General features: G+C 64.9%; 2 protein-coding genes across 2 annotated transcripts; one reads left to right on the top strand and one right to left on the bottom strand.

The window, feature by feature from the left end:
• The first annotated feature begins 1,979 nt into the window (after positions 1-1,979).
• Positions 1,980-9,666, top strand: FSTL3 (follistatin like 3). The gene is made up of 5 exons (XM_065042125.1): positions 1,980-2,132; positions 4,574-4,759; positions 6,997-7,212; positions 8,190-8,417; positions 8,522-9,666. The coding sequence occupies exons 1-5, from the start codon at positions 2,075-2,077 to the stop codon at positions 8,572-8,574; spliced, it is 741 nt and encodes a 246-aa protein (XP_064898197.1). The 5' UTR covers positions 1,980-2,074; the 3' UTR covers positions 8,575-9,666.
• Positions 9,667-11,899: 2,233 nt separating this feature from the next.
• Positions 11,900-14,743, bottom strand: PRSS57 (serine protease 57). The gene is made up of 5 exons (XM_021297003.2): positions 13,762-14,743; positions 13,435-13,588; positions 13,087-13,231; positions 12,382-12,642; positions 11,900-12,297 (listed from the first exon to the last, which is right to left on the bottom strand). Exons 1-5 carry the CDS (start codon positions 13,817-13,819, stop codon positions 12,118-12,120), a joined length of 798 nt encoding a protein of 265 aa, XP_021152678.2. The 5' UTR covers positions 13,820-14,743; the 3' UTR covers positions 11,900-12,117.
• Positions 14,744-14,855: the final 112 nt, after the last annotated feature.

The raw sequence follows: 14,855 nt of genomic DNA, 5'->3' as shown, positions 1-14,855 counted from the left end.
GCCTGCAAAGGGCCCTTTGTCCCTGCGACCCCCGCCGCCCCCAGCCCCTGCCCGGCCTGGGGGCTCCTGCGGCTCCCCAGGGGCAGCGCGGGTTCCTCTGCGGCCCCCAGCGCAGCTCCTCTCCCCCCGCACTCCCCGGGTGCTGCTGGGGCTCAGCTGCTGCCCGGGCCATTCGTGGGAGTGCAGGGAGCAGGAGCAGCGTTGCAGACTGGTCGGTGGAGTTTTGCTCCCAGCTTTGCTTGAGAACCAGCCTTGGCCCCTGCCTGCGGTGTGACCGCAGGCAATGGCTTCCCGGCGGCACGACAGCGCTTCCCAGGGCTGCCGGCGCCAGGGCAGGGGCAAGTGGAGCCCGGGGAGCAGGGTGGCCTTGGTGGGGTCCAAGTTCCCTGGCACCAGCAGCCCTTCCCGGGAAGGAGCTGACCCGTGTCCCTCAGGCCGGCAGCTCCTCCTGCCCTGCATCAGACAGCCCCGGAGCACAAGCTGACCCCTTCCCTGCCATTGTGCAACGCGTTCACAGCCAGGGAAAATCCTTTCCTGGCCTCCGCGAGCAACTCTTGCATCCTGGAGCATGTGAGCAAGTGCCTCCCCGCCCGCCCGCTCGCTCATCGAAATCCAGCTCGGGGATCTGGTTCCCTGGCCCTCTGCCCTTACATGGGCAATTGCTCGGCGGCCGTGGCGAGCCGGGGTCAGGCTGGCCGGGACAGCGACGGGAGCAGCGCTGCCCAGCAGCACGCCAGAGCTCTGTCCTCCCTCTTGGGACAGCAGCCCCTTTGTGTCCCTCTCAGCAGGGTCCTTGCCCCACACACACTGTCTGGGGCAAGCTGGGCACCAGGGCTCCTCTGCCAAAACCCTATGGTTTACACCAATGCCACCTGGGGAGAACCCAGCCCTCCCCATCCCCACCTGCTCCCTGGGGGTGAAAGGGGCTGTGTGGGGAGAAGGGGAAGATCCAGCTTGGCAGGGGACCAGCCCGCTGTCCTCCCTGGAACTTGTCCTTAGAACGGAGGGAGGGACAGGGACGTGGTGGTGCCAGGGGACACAAGTGCTCTGCCTGCTGGCATCGCACCCTGCTCGCCCCGGGTCACAGGACCCTGGCTGCTCTGTGTCCCACTGGAGCAAAGCTGCATCCAGGCGCATCCTGCGCCAAAGTGAGCTGCTCAGGCTGTGCTGGCACCGCTCGGAGCCAGGAGGCTGCTGCCGGGCCGGAGGGGTGGTGCAAGGTCCCCGGGGCCCTCCGGCCGGGGCCCCTCTCCTGAAAGGGCCCAGTTCAGTTCTGCTGAAAACATGACCTCAGCTGAGGCCAGTGCAAAGGGTAAAGCGTTCCTCAGCTGCACGGCCGGGAGATGGACACAGCTCTCGGGCTTGGAGAAGGCCCCTGGACTGCCACAGGAGCGGGGGCAGGCAGAGAGCCCCGCGTCCCCAGCGCCCTGCCCAGGGAGAGGGGTGATGGACGCAGGACCCTGATGCCTCTAGCAGATGGGGTAGTGATCTCTGTGCAGGGGCACCGAGCAGGGAGCAAACCCGGGTGATGTCGGGGAGCCCGACTGGCCTTGCCCTGGGCTCCCTGCAGCCCCACAGTCCCTCCCAGCTCGGGGTCTCTGCCCTCTCCACCCCGGCCCGGCTGGGCTGGGCCACCTCTGCACCCCAAGCATGAGGCCACCCCCAAAACTCTCCCCCATCTCCATCCTGGCCCAGTCCAGCTGGGGGGTGCCAACCCCTGCTCGATCCGAGGGACACACGGACACATCCCCCGCCGACACCCCCACCCGCAGGCAGTGACGTGCGGACTCTCTCTGCCCCCCCCCGACCCCCCGCACCCCCCCTTGCACCCCGATTTCCCCCTCACTCCCAGCCCAACTCTCAGCCTCATTCCCGCGCCCCCCGCACTGACCCCCCCCGTCGCCCCCAACCTCCCCCCGCTGCCCCCGCCCTCGCGGCCCCCCCGCCGCCGCCCCGCCCGGTGATTCACGCGGCCCCGCCGCTTTATAGCGCCGCCGGCCGCGCCGCCGCCGCACAGGCAACAGGTCGCCGGAGCGTCCCGGCCCCGTCCCGGCCCGTCCCGCCCGGCCCGGCCATGCCGCTGCGGCTGGCGCTCTGCCTGCTCGCCCTCTGCAGCCCCGCCGCCGCGCACGGTAAGTGCCGCCCGGGGGCTCCGTGGCCGCCGCTCCCGCCGGGGCCGTCGGTGCCGCCGCTGCTGCCGCGCCCCTCCCGGGGCAGGTGCTTGGGGCAAGGGGTGGCCCGGGGTCCCGGTTGCCGTTACCGGGCCGTGCCCCCGGACGCTGCTGTCCTCCCCGCCCGTCCCCCCCGCAGCCGCCGCCCCGCCGGTGGGTGCTGCCCGCGGGGCCGGGCTCGGGGCGGCAGGAGCCCGTTGTACCGGGAAGCGTTGGGGTGCCGGGTGCTGGCGGAGCGGTGGCAGCCGCCTGGCAGTGCTGCTCGGGTGAGCCCGGTCCCCAGCTGTCCCTTCATCAGGCTCGGTCCCAGGGCTGCTGTGGCAGCAGCGAGCGCCCAGGGTCCCACATGGCCCTGCTGGCATGTCCCTATCGTGGCAGCACTGGTACCCGACCCTGGCATCCTGCACCCCTGTGTGCACTGGAACAGGGGTGACTGGGGCAACAGGCTGGCTGGCCTCACCAGCCCCCTGCATTGCTCCCGGGACAGGTACCAGGGGGTCCCTCTCCTCAGGCTGGGGGGTGGGAGAACCACGCTCAGGAGCTTTGGGAGCCGGGTGGGAAGAACTGGGAACAGCAGCCAGTTTGTGATCTGGGTGTGGAGTTTGCAGCTCGAACCCCTCCCGGCTCAGTTGACCATGCTGACAGCTCTCATGGGCACTCGGGATGTGTCCGGGAACCCAGCGCGGCACCCAGGCCGGCTGGGACCCTGCTCTGGGGTTCCAGCAGCCCTTCTCAGCGCTGCGGGGCCGTGGCTGCTACTGCCAGCATGGGCTCTCCTACAGCGACGCTGGAGTTTCCGTCTTCCCCCCTCACACAATCCTGTTCGTCTTCATCGTTCCCCATCAGTGTGGGCAGGCGCTGTGCTCCCTGGGCAGGGGCAGGTCAGGGTGTCCCAAAGGATGGGGGGGCTCCTGTGAGGCTCCTCATGCTGCTGTAGCCCCCGGGGTCACAGTTGGCATCGCCCCAGCCCCTGGGATTTCCACTTGCTGCTTCGCAGGGTCAAATGCAAGTTCTAGAAGGCCCTGGGCAGGGACCTGGTCCCACTGTCCAGAGCCTGGGCCATCCAGCTGCACCAAGTGCTGCACCCTCGCACTCGAGACAGTGTGGAAACCCTGAGGACGGGGTGTCCCGAGAGCCCCATGCTGGCCCATCTGGCTCTGCCCACAGTGTGGGTGGGCTCCATCCCCCCTGCCCAGGGCATGTCCCCATTTGGTGTCCCCTTTTCAGTGGCTCAGGAGGTGGTGGGTGCTCTGCTGGCCATGGGTGCGCCCAGAGGCTGGACGGGCAGGCAGGGGGTGTGAGGATCCGTCCTGTTGTGGGTGGGATCGCTCTGTGTGTGGCTGTGCCCATGGCAGCAGTTGCATGGTCCAAAGCCAGGATGTGGCTCCCAAGGAGCTCAGTACCGGGGGAGAATTGGGGCCACGGGATGTTGTACAGGGAAAATGGGCTTGGGAGAGCAGTTGTAGAAATGCAGGGAGGATTAACGCACTGATGGCAGAGGTGTGTTGGCCCAGCTGATGCTCCCAGAGGTGCCCAGGCAGCTGCTTTCCAGCCCGGCACTGGCAGGATCCGTCCCTTCCCCCATCCCTCCCTCACATCTTTAGCCGTTTAACAAACCTCAAACGCAGCTAACAAGAGCATAAACCCAAATAAGCGTCAGAAGAGGCTGGTTTGCAGAGGCGGAAATTGCAAAGGAATCACTCACAAAAAAGAAAAAAAACTGATTCGCTTGTGGGGTTAAGGAACAAACAGGCTTTTGACTCAGAGGGATCCGATGCCGCTGGGCTGGCCCCGGCCCAAGGGCTGTGTCAAGTGCCCCGTTCTCCAGTTCTCCAGCTGGTGCCTCGGCTGCTCCTCACAGAGGCCGTGGGTGTCAGGCCCCTTGCTGCAGGGACGGTCCCCATCCCGCCAGGGGGCCGTTTGCACCCACTTGGGTTCCAGCCCTTGCAGCGCTGGGGGTCAGGCAGGATCGGGCAGGCAAGGGGTGAGCTACGAGCCCAGACCCTGACCTGCCGCTGGACATCTCCCAGACCATCGCTTGCAGGTGCTGGGATAGCTGGTGTGTCCGTGCTATCCCAGGGCGGGGTTTGGAGCCTGGTGCTGGCAGCCCAGGACATTGACAACGAGGTGGCTGTGTGAGCCGCCGCGCTGTGCCGGGGCACCTCGGGGACACCGGCTGCAGGACAGCGCCTGTGCCACGGGAGCTGTGGGAGCCGGCATGGAGCCTCTGGCTTCCCCAGCTCATCGCGTGCCAGCCGTTTGCGCGTACCCATGTGGTCCCCATGGGTGACCCAGCTGTGGCTGAGGTCTCACCGCCCTTGGCACAGTGGGTTGGCACAGCGGGACCCGGCACGGCAGGACCTGGCACAGCGGGGACCCCTCACCGTCTGCTCTCCGCGCAGGTGGGATCTGCTGGCTGCAGCAGGGGAAGGAGGCCAAGTGCACCATGATCCTGAAGACAGGCGTGACGTGGGAGGAATGCTGCGCCAACGGCAACGTGGACGTGGCCTGGTCGAACTACAGCTACCCAGGCAACAAAATCAGCCTGCTGGGCTTCCTGGGGCTGGTCACCTGCCACCCCTGCAAAGGTGAGCGCAGCCGTGGGGTGAGGGGCTGCCGTGGGGCTGGGCGCTGCTTGGGGAGGGTGCTCGGAGCCCACAGCTCCGGTGAAGCAGCAGCAATGGGGCTGAGCTGCCCTGGTGTCCTCCGGGGCTGTTTGGGACAGCATGGGGACCACAGGGACCGCTGACCCCGTGCTCCTGCTGCTGCAGCTACACGATGGATGCTGCCGTGGGGCTCGCGGGACAGCCTCTGTCCCCCGGCAGCTCGTTTGGTGTGTGTTTTTGTTGTTCCCCTTGCGGAGAGGGATGCGTGACCTGGGCCTTGGCTGGGAAGGCAGAGAGCGAGGAGCCGAGCTGGGGCTCCCTGTTCCCGGGTTAACTCTGCTGTGGCTGGAGCCTCCTGCGCTTGCCCTCGCCAGATCTGCTCACAGGGAAACTTCTTAAGATTTTTTTTCTTTTTGAAGGAAAAAAAGATCAATTTCTTCCCCTCTACTCCCCCTTCCTCCTCCCAGCCTGTGTGTGAAATGGCTTTATGTAATGGGCAGTTCCAGAAGTGGAAACTCTCCAGCTGTGAGTTCCAGCCTCGCCAGATGTTTTGGCGTGCGCCAGAGGCGCGGATCCCCCAGCCGCACTTGCGTGGCCGTGTGAGAACATGCTGGAGGACCTGCTGACCGCAGGAGGCAGGAGCAGGTCTTTGGAAGGTCATGTTGTTATTTGCTTAACAGGGGAAGAAGATTCTTAACAAAACTGCTTCTTCCAGCCCCTCTGCACCCGCTGGCGCTGCCACCCTGGCTGCTCCTCGGCCCCGTCCCGTCACCGCCCGGGGTCGCACCCTGCACCAGCAAAAAGCTGAGTGAGATCCCAGCTCTGGCTTCTACCCCGTATCCCACTGGGGACTCGGCCCCGTGGCAGCCAGGCAGGCGGATGCCGGGAGCAGCGGGACCCTCTCCTGGGGCTGGCTGGGGAGGTGAAATTCCTGGCTGTGGCTGCTGGGGACACACTGTCCCCCCTGGGGACGCAGAGCGGGGCTGGAGTTGCAGGCAGATGGTGCCGGCAGCTCCTTCTCTTGCTGAGGCAGCCGGGATGCCGGACCTGCCGCAGCGTCCCAGAGTGGAGCCCAGTGAGGGTCCCGCTGCCCCCACAGCCCTGGGACATGGGTCATGCTGCTCTGTCCCAGGGACTCAGAGGTGCTGCCGGGGCTCAGCCTGCCCCTCACCTCTGCCCTTGGACAGGCCCCAGCTATGGAAATCAGGGAGCAAACTGGGAAACTCTGTCTCCCACCAGGGAATTTCCCCTGGGGAGAGCTGGGCCAAGCAGACGGGGAATTTCCCCTTCCCTCTCCTCCTTGCGCTGTCTCCCAAAGTGACCTGTCTCCTGCAGGGAAATCCCCCTCGTACCTCCAGCACACACCCTGTCTGCGGGAATCCCTCCTGTCTGCGGGAATCCCTCCTGCCTGGGGCTCAATCCACCTCTCGGAAGTTTCTCGGTTCTGCCCGTCCCTATGGGTGCTGATGGAGCCGTGTCCCTGTACGCACAGGCGGCTCCCGCCATCGCCTGCGTCCCTGTGGGGTGAGGGCTGTGTGTGCCTTGGGCTGGGTGCTGACCCCTTTGCCTGTCCCCAGGAGGCACCGTGTCCAGGACGGGCCCCTCGCTGTCCCCTGACCATCCCTGCCGGCGTGGTCATGGCCCCGGGCGCTGGCGAGACCCTGTGAACCCAGCCCCCGTGCTGGCTGGGAGGCGACCCAGGGGACAAAGCCATCGCCTGTCTGGGGATCTGCGCTCACTGCTGCTTCCCGCTCTTGTGTTCAAGTCACGGAGGCCTGGAGCAAAACAGGGCTGGGTATTGTCTAGTGGAAGCGGCGTTCTCAATTGCCCAGACAACTTGCAAAGCCTGGTTCCTTCTGGAGGAGCTAGGGCCTTGCAGAGATAGATTTTTCCATTGCACAAGAAAAAGAAACGTCTCCTTCCAAAAAAGTAAATACGTAGAAATGAGTTAGCTGGTGCCGAGCAGAGGGCCGGGGCTCTAGCTGGGGTGAGTGCTGGATGATCGTGCAGAGCTCCAGCCAACGACCTGCTCCTTGGCGGGGCTGAGCAGATCCAGATGCTGCTTGAAACAGCTCAGCGTCCGCGTGTTGTGACCCCGGGAGGGATTCGGGACCCCGAGGGCTCGCGCTGGTCCTGTCCTGGTTGTGCGGGACAGACCCTTCGCTTGTGGTGGGCAGCCGGTGCTGCTCCGTCACACGCTGCTCCCTCTCTGTCCCCAGAGAGCTGCGAGGGAGTGGTGTGCGGCCCCGACAAGGTTTGCAAGATGAAGCACGGGCGGCCTCAGTGCGCCTGCGCCCCCGACTGCTCCAGCCTCCCCCGCAAGCTGCAGGTCTGCGGCTCTGACGGCTACACCTACCGCGACGAGTGCGACCTGCTGACGGCCAAGTGCAGAGACCACCCCGACCTCGAAGTGATGTACCAGGGCAAGTGCAAAAGTAGGTCTGGTTGTGCCCCTGTCCTGCTATCCCCCGTGGCTCTCATGTCCCAGCTCTGTGTGGGACAAGCCAAGGGCAGCACAGATCCCTGGGCTCTCCCGGCACACTGTGAGCCACTCCGGTGTGGAGGACGGGTCACCCTGCCATGTTGTGCTGGCATGGCCAGGCACGTCGTCTCCCCTCCTATCTGGGACGTCGAGTGTCCCTCATTCATGCCCACCATAGAGAGCGTGTCCCAGGGAGGAGCTGTCCTGCCCCGGGCACCAGCTGCTCCCCGGCACGGCACGAGGGTTTGTACCCGGTGCCTGGCCCTGGCTGTGCCCAGGGACGGGAGGTCTGAGCTGGCACCCGTGAGGCTGCACCCGCCGGCCACCCTGGTCTGGCACGGCCACCCCGGCAGGGACAGTGGAGCCGCCTGCGATGCCGCCACCGCCTGTCAGTGCAATGGGGGTTTGGCCTCGCCACGGGCTGAGCAATAACAGTCCGTAAAATGTCGCTTACAAACATCAAGCCCCTTTTTTTTTGTTGTTGTTTTGTTAAAGAGAGCAGCAATCCTCCTTGCCCTGCCAAGAACTGTCAGAATTATTATGATTATTTTTGCCAGCCCTCCTCCCTGAAATGCTTTGCCTGTCAAGCTCTGGACTGCACAGGGAAATGTGGGGCAAGAAATGGGAGTTGGGAGCTGCAGATGCCAAATCTCCTTCCAATCAGGCGGGGAAGGGGAGGAAGGCGGAGGCACGGCCTTGTGAATATTTGTGGTGTCCGGGGAGCGCTGCGGGTCCTGCCATGCTCCCGCTGCGCAGAGCCTGGGCTGTGCCGTGGGGCTGGGGGTGCACGAGCCCCCCACTCCGTGCCAGCCCCCAGCTCCGCTCCCTTCCCCGGCAGCTGAAGGTGGGAGGGGGCCCGAGCTCCCCAGGTTTCCCTGGGCCGTTGCCCCCATCCCGGAGGCTCAGCCGTGGCCGCGTGTGCCCCCGCAGAATCCTGCTCCAGCGTGGTGTGTCCCGGCACCCACACCTGCGTGGTGGACCAGACGGGCAGCGCCCACTGCGTGATGTGCCGCACAGCCCCCTGCCCCGAGCCCACCAGCCTGGACCACGCGCTCTGCGGCAACAACAACGTCACCTACCCCTCGGCGTGCCACCTCCGGCGGGCCACCTGCCACCGCGGCCGCTCCATCGGCGTGCGCCACTACGGGAGCTGCTCGGGTGAGCGGGGCGCTGGGTGGGGGGGCAGCGGGCTCGGACCCCCGGTGCCCGGCCACCCCTTGCACCCCCTCACCACTTCCCCATCTCTCCTGCTCCCTTTCCAGCTGCAGCCAAATTCTCCTCGGAGACGGACAACGCGGAAGAGAACTACGTGTGAATCCTCCCGCGCCACGAGGCCGGATCCAGGAGACAGGGGCATTATGTGTATATTGTACAAACCATATACCTGATATTTATTAAGATAAAAAGATCCTTATTTATACCTGTGTATGTTATGCGGCTGCAGGGACTGATGCTCGGTCCTGCCGGTCGGGGAGCAGGGGAGGGGGTGAGGCCGAGCCCCCCGGGGATGCTCCGGTGCCATACAGCCCTTCCTCACGGCCGGCACAGCGCCGAGGGGGTGTCCGTGCTGCTGCATGGTGGGCCCCCCCACGTGTCCTTGGCCAGCAGCCCTGGGCCTATTTATTTTTGGATTGGATTCTTGGTACTCTGCTGATGTTTCTGGCCAGGACCTCATGGTCTAGAGGGAATCTGTGCTTTCGCCTTCCCCGGGGGGCTCAGCCCCAGCTGCCAGCAGCAGGACAGGCAGCACGGCACTGCAGCGGATTGGAGAGAGACAGATATATATTTTTATATATATATATATATATAAAAAATATATATATATGTATGTTATTTTCTCCTAAAGTTTTAGCATGTCTATGTTAAAATTGGATTTTAGTTTAGGTTTTCCTGAGCCCGTTCAGACCAGGCTCCCACCCATCTCTGGAGGTGCTGCCGGCACTCGGAGGGCTGGTGCTGGGTGGCCATGGCAGCCCTGGCCAGGGGGCTCGACCGCCCGCTGTGGAGCTGCCGAGGGGCTGCGGGGAGTGTGGCGAGCAGCCCCAGGACCCCCGGGACCCCCGTCCCGCCTTCCCCTGGCCCGGCAGCCACAGCCCCCTCCTGTGCTCCCAGCTCTGTCGTCACTGTCTGTATTTATTTTTACTTCTTCTCTCATTTTGTGTGTTGTCACCTGTGTAAATACCATCTCATCTCTGACACCGAGAAGCTATTGCCTTTATATAAATATCATATATATATTATATATATATATATATATAAAAATACCCTATTTTCTATTTTTGTATGATTGCGTTCTGATCCCTGAGGCAGACGCTATGGGAACATATACATTTCCTATTCGGTATTGTTAGGGGCATTTTATGGCTGTGTTACAATTTGGATTATAATTAAAAAAAGAATAAACAGTGCTGCGGGTCCGGATTTGTTCAGCAGGTCCTGGGGCCGCAGGAGGCGGCTGCAGCCCAGGGGGCTGGGCTGGTGTAGGCAGGGGGACATGGGGACACCGGGGATGGAAGAGCCCCCGGCAGCAGGTGGGGAGCTCGGTCCCCCCGGGGCTGCATCTGCTCCAGCTCAGCCGAGTCTGGTCCCTGCAGTGGGAGGGAAGGGGAGAGCAGGGAAGAGCAACCAGCAGCACAGATAAATCTGTTCCCAATCTCAGGCCGTGCCACGAGGGTTTGGTATTTCACAAAACAATTCCTGCCGTTAATTGGGTCCTGATGTGCGATGCTTCCCCGGCGCGGGAGCCCAGCGGCAGCCTGCGGCTTGGCTCACCGGGACCCACCACCCCGTCCCCCTTGGCCACGTTCCCCCAGACCCTGCTGAGCCCCTGGCTGTGCCTGGGACCTGCCATGTGCCCCGACAGCAGCGGGGAGCTCCTGCGGCCAGGCTGGCCCCAACAGAGACCCCCCGATGTCCCCCAGCTCGGCAATGCCCCCCTGCCTCTGCTTTTGGGGGTGGGTGTACAGGAGCTGCCAAAAGGCTGCACAGGACTTTCACTGGCACACATGTGGTGGTGTATGGCACGGGTGGCCCCACAGCCCACCCACGGTGTCCCTGTCCCCGTGGTGTCCCCATGGCATCTCGCCTCCCATTGCCCACCCCAGCCCAAGGCTTTGGCTGCTGAAGAGCCAGGATTGCTGCCGTGGGCTGAGCCCGCGGGCACCAGCTGCGGCGGCACCGGCAGCTCCCGCCGGCGAGCGGGAGATCTCAGCTCCAAAACACAGCCATGAGTCAGGCACTGCCTTCCCGCCGGTTTTTGGGTGGTCTGGGACAAGCCGAGACAGGCGCCGGCTCTGCCGGCTCCCTGGCACCGCAGAGCCCGGGGCTGGCAGCCCTGCCCCGGCATCCCGGGGGGTCTGTCCCCGCCACCGCTGCATGAAGCCCGCGGGGATCTGCGGTTTCCTCGGAGGCTGGCAGGGCTCTGTCCTCTGCTCGGTGTGCCCTGGTGTCCCCGAGGCCACCAGTGCCTGGGGCTGTCCCCCCAAGCCCCATGCAAAACAGGGAGCTGGGACTGGGGCTGGGGGGGATGGAGCAGCGCACAACGAGGGGGCTGCCAAAGTCCTTGTGCTCCCCAGTGTGGGGACCGCAGAGGTTAGCGTGCCTTTGGGGACCTCTCGACCTGGCCTTGGCCTTCACCCTCCCCAGCAGAGCCCGCGGCGCGGCACGATGGCCTGTGCCAGCTGCTGCGGTGGCTGCAGCCTCCTGCGGGATCCCCCGGGCCGGGACGGCGGCTGCGCCCTGCGGCCATGGCGTGCCAGCAATTTGCAGATAAACAAGCAGGAGCAGGGAATGTCTGGGTCTGTCCCCGGAGACGGCCGCGACGCCAGGCGAGAGCCACATGCGTGTCTCAGCTGAGCCCCAGCAGCAGCTCAGCACACGTCCCCTGGCTGCTGTGGGCAGCTCTCAGCCCCTACACCCGCGGTGAGCACCCGTCTGCCCCAGCGTGCCAGGGAGGTGAGCGAGGCTCTCGGCAAGATCCCCGTGGCTCTGCCAGCGCATCTGCCCCCAGGAGATGTCTGGGGTTCCCCTGCTTGAGGAGTCCCACATGGGATGGGACAAGACGAGACAGGATGGGATGAGGTGGGGTGGGACGGGGAGCCTCACCCCAGCGGGAAGGCAGCTGCTGGGGATGCTCCATGGGGTGATGATGCCTGGATGTGGATCCTGGGGCAGGGCCTGGTCCTGAGCTGGGGGCGGCACTTCCCTCCCTCCTCCTGCATCCCCTGCTCCATCCGCCCCAGCCCAGGACAAGCTGGGAGTCTGGCTGGGGACCACAGCGGGACAGCCAGGGAGGGAGTGTGGTTGGGCAGGGAAAGGACAGGAGGAGGTAAAACTGGGACAAACCAGCCCCTGTTGAGATGGGCAGCAGCTGCCTGGGCAGTGCAGGGTTAAGGATTGGCCCCAATCAGCACCCCACCCAAGCTCAGCTGCCCACCAACTGAATAAAGGGGGATAAAACCATACACAGGATCTTCTGGCTCCTTGGGCAGGTGGGTCTTGTTCTGGGGCTCCATATCATGTCCCTGGGGCAGGTTCAGAGTGGGTAGGGGCTGGTGAGGGACAAGGGACCCCAGAGCTCCGATCTGCCTTAGAGCTCCCCTGGGAGTGGGGTGGTAGACGGGAAGATGAATAGACAGAGGTCTGGGACCGAGGATTTATTGAGGAAGGTAGATGTGAGGTGCTCAGGCTTCTTGCACAGGTCAAGGAGTCCTGAGCATCAGCTCCCAAACCCCTTGGAGCTAGCAGGACCTGGGAGTCTGACCCTCTTCTCCCCTCCTGGGTGCTGCCAGACAGCCAAGATACCCCAGACCCTTTTCCCGCAGCTCATCTGCCCCCGGGGACCCCCTCCCAGCCCTGGCTAGGGCTCCGGCTGCCCCTTCTGATGGCGGTGCCCTCGCACGGTGCGATGCACCCACTCGATGTAGTTGGAGATCTTGGTGTAGATATCAGGGTACCGGCGGTCCCCACATCTCTCTCCAGAGAACGAGACGATGCCATAAACCTTTCCCTTGAAGACCAGAGGTCCCCCAGAGTCGCCCTGTGGAGCAAAGGGGTGGGAGGGAGACTAGCGGGTGTGCAGGAGTGGGGTGACCGGGGGGCACAGGGCTGGGAGCGCACTCACCGCACAGACGCCCTGCAGCGTGGCATTGGGGCTGGCCCCACACAGCATGTTGGTCGAGACCTTGCCCCGCCACAGTGTGCGGCAGAGGCTTCGCTTGACGATGGTGGTGCCGGTCTCCATCAGCTCAGTGGGCCGGTCGCCGTAGTTGGAGATGTCCCCCCAGCCCAGCACATGGCAGACTGTGCCGGGCTTCAGGTCAACGTGTGGGGGGGGCAGACGGATCCGCTTCACGTACTCGTTCAGTGTGGCTGATCTGTTCAGCTGGGTGGGGAGCCGGGGGGCATGGGTGGCTTCACTCCTGGGCAGAGCCACACCCAGATTCTCCTGCCTGGGGTCCCAGCCCCTCGGCACCCCATCATTCACCCGCCTCAGCTCTGCGCTCATGTGGACCTCCCCAGCCCTTCCCTCTCCAGATACTGGCCCCCCAACCAGCCCCTCTGCACTGGTCCCAGTCTGCTCCAGAGACTGGCTGCCCGTGGGTGGCAGGGGCTGCAGACCCCGCTGGGGTCACCATGTCCTCGGCCGCCTCCATCGCGCCGTCCCGCTTCTCCGGAGGAGCACTGACACCTAGTGTCGGCTGCCCGGGTGGCTCCTCCGCACCCACGGGCCGTGGGGCACCCCAGGTCCCTCCTGCACCCCACGCGGGTGGGTGACCTGGTCTCCCAGCCGGCAGGTCTGTGCTGGCCAGTGGCGTGCAGGACTCACCTGGAGCAGGCGGATGTCGTTGTCCACCGAGCGGGGGTTGTAGTGCGGGTGGGCGATGGACTGGGCTATGCCGAAGATCTGCTGGGACCCCTCGGGCTCCTCCAGCCTGTGGGCGCCCAGCACCACGCGCACCGAGGGATTGCGCCTGTGGCACAGGAGTCCTGAGCAGGTGCTGCCCGGCTGGGGACGATATGGGTGGGGCAGAAGGGGACTGGCAGGGTGGGCTCAATGCGAGCACAGACGGCTGCTTGTGAGGGTCGCTCTGGGACTGTGTCACCCCCGGGATGGGAGCATCTGTTTGAAGGGGCTGCCCCATGTGCTGGGGGGGACAGGAGGTGCGTGGCTCACCTGGGAATGAGGCAGTGGGCTGCTGTCATCACCCACTTGGGCCAGACCAGGAAGCCCCCGCAGACGTGCTGACCGTCCATCTGGATGGAGGCGATGAAGGGCCGGGAGTGGGGTGTCACCACCTTTCCCCCGATGATCCGGCTCCCTTGGGTGCCTGGTGGGTGGGCACATGCTGTCACCACTGCCAGGGAGTCTGGGCGCAGCTCTTGCCTGTGTCTGTCCTGCTCCTGGCTGTGTGTCCTGAGCACCCCAGCACCACCTGCTGCTCCAGCCCAGGGTCTCCCTCTCCCGCCCCGGCTGTGGGGACCAAGCCCAGCTCTGCATTACCTGCTGGGAGCAGCACGGAGCCTCCCAGGCTGAGGATGAACAGCCCAGCCATGACCATGCTGGTGCAGAGCCACCACAGCCACCTCCTCTGGGGCTGCTCAGAGCTGGAGGTGCTTAAATAATGGGGGGCTGAGCCTCTGCCAGGATGCTGGCGGGTTATCTCCCTCTGCTTCCTCCTCTCTGCATGTTGCTGCCTTGGGCAATGCTGTGGGGTGGGGGGCACTGGCTGTGCAATCTGCACTGGGGGCACATGCAGCGTTGCAGCTTCCTCCGTAGCGGTGCAGCTCCTTGCTGGGGGAGAGCGGGTTAGGGAGGGAAGAGAGAAAGCAGAGTGACTTCCCAACCCAGCCCTGACTCTTGTGCTTTGAGCTAATCAGGAGGAAACCTCTCAGCTCTTGGCAGACATGCAGGAGCAGCAGGGCCCCCCCACATCCCAGGACACCTCCCAGGATGTGGCAGTGTCCCTGGGACTGGAGCAGGGACAGACCTGATGTGTCCTATGGCCCCTCCAGAGACCCCTGGCTCTGGGGTGGCGCTGCAGGTGGAGGGGCAGTTTGGTCTCCCTGATCTGCACCCTCCAGGGTGCAAGGAGGGCTGCAGGGTGTAGCGGGGTGTTGTTGTACCAGGGTGGGGGGACAGGGGCCCCATGACCGATGTGACCCTCACTGCAGAGCTGGGCTTGCATCTGGGCCGAGCGCGGAGCTCTGGCCCCGGCAGCGGGCACGTTTCCCAACGGTGCCGTGGTCGCAGCTGGCCCGGGGCTTCCTGTGGCAGTTTGTCAGTGTTTGCCCAACGCAACCGTTGTGTTGAGAAACGCAAGAGAGGCGAGGGGGCTGCGCAGCCCGGGCTCCCCGCTTCTCCAGCCTCTCCCCGGTTCCCTTCGCACCCTCAGGGCTGCGTGCCGGGGGCGTGGAGACCCCGGCACAGCGGGAGGGATGAGCCGGGGCAGTGCCCGGTGTGGGGGCCCTCCGTGGTGCCAAGGGGGGGCCAATCCTGCCCGCGGTAAGGAGCCGCAGCGTCCGCAGCCCCTCCCTCCCGCTCCGCTCCGGGCACCGCGCACCGGGACCTGCTCTGGGCCGGGCCCCCTCGCACGC

Source organism: Columba livia, chromosome 27, assembly GCF_036013475.1.
Source record: "Columba livia isolate bColLiv1 breed racing homer chromosome 27, bColLiv1.pat.W.v2, whole genome shotgun sequence".
Lineage (NCBI taxonomy): Eukaryota > Metazoa > Chordata > Aves > Columbiformes > Columbidae > Columba > Columba livia.
The sequence above is the reverse complement of the archived record's forward strand: the minus strand, read 5'-3'. Positions and strand labels throughout refer to the sequence as shown.

What these genes read in the sequence shown, in the direction of transcription:
- PRSS57 (XM_021297003.2), bottom strand. Translation starts at nt 13,819, where the DNA reads ATGGTCATGGCTGGGCTGTTCATCCTCAGCCTGGGAGGCTCCGTGCTG. An exon ending in CTCCGTGCTGCTCCCAGCAG is followed by an intron (nt 13,589 to 13,761) that starts GTAATGCAGAGC and finishes CCCACCCACCAG; the next exon opens with GCACCCAAGGGAGCCGGATC. An exon ending in GCCCACTGCCTCATTCCCAG is followed by an intron (nt 13,232 to 13,434) that starts GTGAGCCACGCA and finishes CCTGTGCCACAG; the next exon opens with GCGCAATCCCTCGGTGCGCG.
- FSTL3 (XM_065042125.1), top strand. Translation starts at nt 2,075, where the DNA reads ATGCCGCTGCGGCTGGCGCTCTGCCTGCTCGCCCTCTGCAGCCCCGCC. An exon ending in CAGCCCCGCCGCCGCGCACG is followed by an intron (nt 2,133 to 4,573) that starts GTAAGTGCCGCC and finishes CTCTCCGCGCAG; the next exon opens with GTGGGATCTGCTGGCTGCAG. An exon ending in GTACCAGGGCAAGTGCAAAA is followed by an intron (nt 7,213 to 8,189) that starts GTAGGTCTGGTT and finishes GTGCCCCCGCAG; the next exon opens with AATCCTGCTCCAGCGTGGTG.